Source organism: Telopea speciosissima, chromosome 6, assembly GCF_018873765.1.
Source record: "Telopea speciosissima isolate NSW1024214 ecotype Mountain lineage chromosome 6, Tspe_v1, whole genome shotgun sequence".
Lineage (NCBI taxonomy): Eukaryota > Viridiplantae > Streptophyta > Magnoliopsida > Proteales > Proteaceae > Telopea > Telopea speciosissima.
Genome location: NC_057921.1, coordinates 66,322,211 through 66,330,530, shown reverse-complemented (window position 1 = coordinate 66,330,530; position 8,320 = coordinate 66,322,211). Strand labels below are relative to the sequence as shown.

At 40.3% G+C, this 8,320-nt stretch overlaps 1 protein-coding gene across 1 annotated transcript; it reads left to right on the top strand.

The window, feature by feature from the left end:
• Nucleotides 1-2,903: 2,903 nt before the first annotated feature.
• LOC122666070 (hydroquinone glucosyltransferase-like) lies at nucleotides 2,904-4,334 on the top strand. The gene has a single exon (XM_043862181.1). The coding sequence runs from the start codon at nucleotides 2,904-2,906 to the stop codon at nucleotides 4,332-4,334; it is 1,431 nt and encodes a 476-aa protein (XP_043718116.1).
• The last annotated feature ends 3,986 nt before the right edge of the window (nucleotides 4,335-8,320 follow it).

The window sequence follows — 8,320 nt, the reverse complement described above, 5'->3', positions numbered from 1 at the left end:
GGAGATGGAAGGTCCCGATCGAGTAGACGATCGGACATTTAGGGTTAATTTTAGAGGCGACGGAGCGGCTAGGTTGCGTTAGGGAGTGCTGGATAAGCTGAAGGATTTCATCTCTTCATTGTTTCACTTGCAACTCATCTTGGTTACCGGTTGTTTTACCGTCATCTGAGGCCGGCATCGTGGTCGTCGGTGGACGTCCGTCGTTCGCCTTGTCCTTCTGAGGCCGCCGCCTCCTGATTCGGCCACCACAAGAGGCGGCGGTGGGTTTTAAAAAAAACCCTAACAGTCTGTTTTGCGATTTGCGGAAGGAGAGAGAATATTCCTTATTTTTATAAAATTAAAAAAAATGGCTTTTTGTATGATCAAATTTTTAAGGTCAAATGGGTCATTCTATCCTATCAAGGGGCATAATGGTCCATCAATATTTAATAACTGGAATCTGTTATAACATAAGACTAACAGGAGGGACTATAATGATATTTAATTTGGAAAGCAGGGCTGCATGTGAAATTAATGAAAATTAAGAGAAGCAACTGTAAATTTAACTATTTTCAGGGGGGCATTTGAAAAAAACCCCGAGAATAAGAGAAAACCTTCGGCGCTTGCATTAAGAATTTGAGGTGAGTAATTTTCTTTCTATCCTTCAAAAGCGAAGGAATAAATCACTTGGTACTTTTATATGTGAAATTACTTTATTTACCCCTATATAAAGTTAAAGTAAGTTATGTTAAGGGTATATAAAGTTTGAGTTTGTAACCAAAAAGGTTACAAACAGATGCACCCCTATTCAATAATAGAATTCATGTGTAAATATTCTCCCATCTATATATAAAGTCAATAAATGTGATGTAGACATCTGTTAGCTCAATTGGTTGGTGGTTTGTCAGGAGAATGCATTCACCTTGGATTACATATTGTGCCACAAAGGCACCCCTCTCTCCCCTCCCCCACCAAAATCCCCAAAGATCGGATAGTTGTAGATTGTTGACTTGTCTTTGGATCCTTATCATTAATTATTTCTAATTTTATAGGTCAATAATGAAGAAAAAAATCTTGACGGATTACTCAAGCAGCCAATCAGGTGTATGATAGTTGGCCATTGCCCCTTTATTAGGATAGTCCAAAAAATTCAGGTGTATGAAAAATAATTTTAAATAATTTTATTTTTTTTGACCTCTATAACAACAGTAGCGATACAAATGAAAAGAACTCCAGAAGATTCTTATTGTACTATCAAATCTCAAAATTATTAAGGAAAAAGAGGACTCTAGAAGATTCTTATGATGCTAACAAATCTCAAAATTCATTATCATAAAAAATAAAAAAAAAACAAATCTCAAAATTATTGAGTTTGATTTCTCTGCACGTGCATATGCATGTACATGTGAGAGACAACTACATGTTCTATTTTTGTCATTTACAAGCGGATGAGGGGTATTTATGAAAACAAAATTAACTTATGATTGATTTTGAGAAATACGTTCACTTGCATGTACGTGGAAATGATCCATGTTCAAATTATTAAGCAAAATGTTTACTGCTCAGGTCACAATAGCATTCACTAGCACCACCTCTCTTTCCGAATTTTTTTCTTGTCAAGTTCTCTGCCTCATCCAGTTGTCCGATTCCTCTCATAGGAGACGGAAATGACAACTTAACCACACCGAGCAATATGTTCGGGTAGGGGGTTAGGTCGTCATTTTTGCTCCCTATGAGAGGAACAGGGCAATTGTATTGGGTAGGAACCTGAGAGGATAATGACCCCTCTTTCCCTCTCCTCCCATGATCCATGACCTCTTTGCCTCCTATGATTGAACCATAGGGGCTCTCTTTGGAAACACTTCGCAGATTATTGTAATAAGAATAAGATTCTCTTAATCCAAGATTCTCTGATCACTACAAACTAGAAAGTCCATATGAAACAAGGGGATGTGAGACTTGTTGGACCCCGCAGCTCTCCTTATGAAATCATTCGTCAAACCTTAACGTACTGGTAGAGGGTGTCAATTGGTCCAGTCCGGTTCTTTAAAGGTTTTGCTCTTAAGGGGTTAGGATCAAAACTGAATCAACAAGTTAATCGATTCCAAACTTCAGATCCAAGATCATTAACTAATTAATGGGTGGGCCGATTCCAGTTCCTAAACAATTCCAAGCAGTCTAAAATTTAAAAAAAAAATCCCATATTTTTAATAATATTATAATAATACATTAATTTCAATCATGTGCTTCATTGTTTTTTTTCTCAAATCACAAAACTGGTGTATATTACGTGGAACACCACCTTTTCATAAGTTAGGATTATTTTAACGTACATTCTTAAATTAACATTCTTAAATGGACCTTTAAGGTTATAGTTAAATTTTTGATAGAATAGTATATGAGAAAAGTGGTAACACCCAAAATTCAAAGACGAAAAAAAATAAAATAAAGGGTTTGATCTTAACTTTGGGGACCTTGTATCTTAACAATTATGTACTATATAGGGTTAGAATGTGAATTTATGCTGGTTTCACCATTTCCTAGCTAATTGGTAGATATGCAACCGGACCAATAACATATTGATAAATCCAAAACTGGACTAATAAACTAATTGGTGGATTGATTCTGATTCCTAATAAACCGTGAGGAGCTGATCCAAAGTCGTGAGGAACACCATTATCATTATAATAACAGAAGGGACAAACAAACAAGACCTGGCAGACAGAGCATGAAAACACTAAACGACAGAGACTACAGTGTTGAAGGTCGAAAGAGAAAACCACAACCCAACAACCTCTTTCTCTCTATACATGTATATATAAGTAACCCATCTCCTTTCCTTATAGCCCTCATTAAACAACTTTCAGAGTTCTAACTAGCTAGGGAAGTTGCTTTGAACGTCCTCCCTTCCTTCACTAGCCACCATGGAAGCAATAACTGACGAACAAGCTCTTTCCCATGTTATCCTTGTACCCAGTCCAGGAATTGGCCATATCATCCCTCTAGCCGAGCTCGCCAAACGACTCATTCTCCACAACTTCTCTGTCACCCTCACCATCCCAACCGATGGTAACCCTTCCAAAGCTCAACAAAATGTCCTTGATGCCCTCCCTAAATCCATCAATTACATCTATCTCAACCCTGTCCATTTCTCTGACCTACCCGACGATTCCATGATTGAAACCCGCATCAGCTTAACAACTTCTCGTTCCCTCACTTCTCTTCGTGAAACCTTAAAGATCTTCTCTAAAACTGATCGCATCGTTGCCTTAGTAGTGGATGCTTTCAGCACTGATGCTTTTGATGTAGCCAACGAACTCAATATTTCTCCTTACCTCTTCTTTCCCTCTACAGCTATGCTTCTTTCGTTGACACTTTATGTCCCAAAACTCGATGAGATGTACAGTGGAGAGTATAGAGACATACCCGAACCACTGAAATTACCCGGGTGTTTTCCCCTTCTTGGAACTGATTTCCCGGATCCAATGCAAGACAGGAGCAGCCCTGGCTATAAGTTCATACTCCATCACTGCAAACGTTATAGGATGGCTGAGGGTATTTTGATAAATACCTTCATGGGCCTGGAAGTGGGTGCTCTCAAGGCTTTGAAGGATGGCTCAGACCCAAGCATCCCGCCGGTCTACCCGGTCGGACCGCTCATTCAGAAGGGTTCAGCTGTTGGGTTTGATGATGTGGAATGCCTGCGGTGGTTGGACGGTCAGCCAACCGGTTCGGTTCTTTTTGTATCGTTTGGGAGTGGTGGGACCCTCTCGATGGAGCAGCAAAACGAATTGGCCTTGGGTTTGGAGCTGAGTGGGCAAAAATTTTTATGGGTGATAAAGAGCCCAACTCAAACCTCAGGAGATGCGTCCTTTTACTTAAATGACCAACGCGTACAAGACCCATTTGCTTTATTGCCTGAGGGGTTTTTGGAGAGGACAAAAGAGAGGGGGCTAGTGGTACCTTCATGGGCCCCTCAATTACAAGTGCTTAGCCATGGTTCGATTGGAGGATTCATCACCCATTGTGGGTGGAACTCAACCCTAGAGAGTGTGGTGCATGGTGTACCCTTGATTGCATGGCCTCTCTACGCAGAACAGAGTATGAATTCACAGATATTGGTGGAGGATTTGAAAATTGCACTGAGGCCCTTATCAGAGGAAAATGGAGTAGTGGGGAGAGCTGAGATTGCGGCTACTGTGAAATGCCTCATGGAAGGAGAGGAAGGAAAGAAAATTCGAAACCGGATGAGAGTCCTCCAAGCTGCTTCAGAGAAGGTTCTCAGTGAGGACGGGTACACACCAAAAGCACTCTCAGAGGTGGCACAAAAGTGGAAATCTCATGTTTCTATTTGATGATGATATATATATGTAGGATCCAGTTTCTCTGTGCTCAATTCATGTATCAGATTTCAGTCCGTCCAAGTTTATTTCGCCACCTTAAGAAGCAGAACCGTTCTTTTGTTTTCCATTTTCATTACTTTTATTTATAAATATAATAAGATCTCTACTAGGTGGTGTTTCAAACGTCCTCCCACAGGGCACCATGAGATGACGCCTCTGCCCCCTGAGTAGATACCCAAGCGTGCTCATCCATTGGTCTAGACGTTTGTGTAGATACCAGTCAAGTACATGTAGTATAAAATATGGGGAAAAGATTGTTCTACCCTTGTACATATTTCTTTATATCCTCAGTTACATAATAATCAATGGTATTCACATTAATATTTTTCTCCCATATTCTGACCATTTAGGTTTCGTATAGATGATATAATTTTTCAATCCCTCATTGGTTGTAGTGTGTAGATTCCCTCTTACACTGCCCTTGTAGGAAATTCTTTCTCATAAAATATATATAGAGGTCCACATTATAGAAAGGAACCAGATCTTCTACGGCCTAGCTGCCTGAGCGACCTGAGCAGCGCAGACATAAGGTGGTGTGCAATGACCGTCTTACCCCCACTCAGGCAAGGCGCTTGGGCAGGGATAAGGCGAATATTGCCGCTCAAGCCGCTACGCGGGCAGCCAGGCCATAGAAGAGCTGAATTGTTATAGAAATGAGCCCTAAGATTGACATGTGGGTATTGTCTATCTAGTGGATCGTGCTACCATCACGTAGGTGGGGCATGCTTAACAAATGGATCCTGATCATCATGCATCTTGGGAGGAACATCAAGCTAGCATTCTCCTCCTATTTAACCCAAATATGCCTATCATTTCATGAGGGTCTGAGGGTCTGCCTGTGAAATGATCTAAACACCCTTGTTTTCATTGGGCTGGATTCTTAAACCCTGCCATGGCTGCAAGACAGCCGAATGGCATTTAATTGACAGATCAGAAGTGACATATGCAGCCTTTCATCATGAAAATGAACTTATCTGAGTTGGAAGGAGGCGCCAACCAAAATAAAGATGGGAAGAAGAAATGATATAATATCAGAAAAGAAGAAGAAAAAAAAAAAAAAAAAGAAAAGAAAAGTTGAGAGCTGTATATAAATATGCTTCTGTACGTACGTAGTAGTGTCATGAATGACATATAGGAAATGACAAAAATAAAAAACGCATTGGAAGAGAATCCAAAGTTAACTTACTATCATTTACTCCTTATAAGATCGATATTTGTATTTATTTGTCATACCTTCTTCGTGGACTTATTTAATTTTGTGCAGAGGTTTGGCATTGCCTGGTTGAAGGGCATGCCCAAGGTTTGTTATCTGAAATGCCTCGTTCAACCTCCGCAATCTGACGTATCCATTGATGAGATGATTGGTGGCGAAAGTGTCTCTTCTCCTAAGAATCCCAAGTTGTAAAAGGTTGGAGTGAATGGAGATTACAGATTCCAAATCGAGAGATTGTTGGAGTTGCTGAACAAATTGTGTGGCTTTTGAACTGGAAAGCGAAAAGTAGTTTTGGCGGGAAGTAAATGTGTATGGGCGTGAGACGGAGAGGAGTATTAGTCTAATTGGTAGTGTGTCTTCATCAAGGAATGGTGTTTCTCACTTTCTCCTGATGAGTTTACTGGTGTTTCGATAAATATGTTGATTAAGAACAGGAAACGATCGACTACACCAATTAGTACTTGGTCCTAGCTAGGTTCCATGTTTTCCGGGTCCTGGCCTTACAATGATGGTACCAACTAGGACCTGCACCGATCGAACACCTCATTTACCTTGTAAATTCGAGGGTCCAAGTAGCTTCTAAATTATTAATCTTTTCAACTTTGCCCAGTAATATATTGTTTATTATTACTTTATTTCTTCACTAGCTAAGGACCAAGTTAAAAGAGATATATATATATATATATAGTAGTATGAAAAAGAGAGAGAATAGTCATAAGAATAACTTTGTGTTTAATCATTGTTTTTGCTGACTTTCTTCAGTGAATTTAATAATTAATTAATTATTTATTTATTTATAGTTATATTACACTTTATGGTGTTATTAAGTCATCTCTTCAGTCTTCAGCATTTGGACAGCTGATCAGACTGATGTCACAATGGTTCTAAGATTCGGAATTGGGTCTTCATTTTCGGACAAATTGGATCAGAATCGGTTGATTCCTATTCCCAATTCTTGCTGTTTCTTGCTTCAAAAATCGGACGTTTTTAGGGTTCAGGCCAATTCGTTTCCAAACCCACTTTCTTGAACAATCTTCAAGGTATTAGTATCATATCGATCGATACATATCAGTATTACCGGTATTCGATACCAGTACTGATACTATAATGATGGTATCAATTCAGAAGAGCATAAAAGGATCCCCCCAAAACAACCAAGCTATTGGTATTTTGAAAGGCAGTCCTATCCAATAGGGTGGATCCATATCGCCATATCGGTATCGACCTAGACCCAATACCTAATATCTTGAAGTCATGTATATCTTTGCTTCAAGTATCTTCCATCAACCCATTCCCTTTTTATTCGATAATGGGTGTTGGAAATTCTTTCTCATAAAATATATATAGAGGTCGATATTATAGAAATGGGCCCTAAGATTGACATGTGGGTATTGTCTATCTAGTGGATCCTGCTACCATCACGTAGGTGGGGCATGCTTAACAAATTGACCCTCATCATCATGCATCTTGGGAGGAACATCAAGATAGCATTCTCCTCCTACTTAACCCAAACCCACCTATCAATTCATGGGAGTCCACCTGTGAAATGATCTCAACACCCCTGTTTTTGTTAGGCTGGATCCTCCAATTCCCGCCATGACTGGAGGACAGCAGAAATGATATATGCACGATTTGATCATGAAAATGAACTTATCTGAGGAGGAAGGAGCCGCCAACCAAAATAAATATGGGAAGAAGAAATGATATAATATCAGCCAAAAAAACAAAAGTGGAGAGTCATATATAAATATGCTTCTGTACGTAGTAGTGTCATGAATGATGATATATAAGAAATGATGACAAAAATAAAAACACATTGGAAGAGAATCCAAAGTTAACTTACTATCATATCTCTATACATAAAAGTCCAAATAAATATGATGTGACATCCAACATAGTATCTTTGCACGGAAAATTATCACCTCCAGTTTGCTGGTCGGCCAATTCCTCAGTTCCTCTAATAGGGGGATGGTGGACCCCATCTGGGCAGCGTGTTTGGGCATGGGTAGAGAGGTCATTTCAGCCCCTCTTTGTTAGAGGAACTGGGGAACTGGGCCGGGCAGCCAACTGGAGGTGATAAAGATCCCTCTGCACCCCCCCTGTCACCATTACCAGCCCCTTCCCAATCCCACCCTGAATGACTTCCGTTAACTTAGCCGGTTGGTTGACCTTTATTTTTTCCCTGTTGGCTATTGCGTAGGACTTGAAACGTACCTTTGGTGTTGCCTTGCGGGGGCAAGGGCATCCCTCTAAAAACAAAAACTGAAGCTCAAGTCCTTCATTTACTCCTTATAACATATCTGTATTTATTTGTCATACCACCTTCGTGGTCTTATTTAATTTTGTGCGCTTGGTTGAACACAGATCTTCTATGGTGCGTTGTCCTATCCTGCCTGTGCTATGCAAACACAGGGCCACGTGCAATAACCGCCTTACCCCCGTTCGAGCAAGACACTCGAGTAGGGGTAAGACGATCAATGCGCGCACCGCCTTATGTCTGCACAGCACGATAGGACAGGCAGCCCACGCCGTTAGAGATCTGGATCCCTGGTTGAAGGCATGCCCAAGGTTTGGTCATTTGATCAAATCCTCAGAAGTGCATCGATGTTTGCCGCACACTAGTATCTAGCTATCCTTATCCCTTGGATCCACTAGGCGCCCACTCCCTCTTTAGCACACCATATTGGTGAGCCCACTTGACACCATTTTTTTTTTTTTTTTTTAT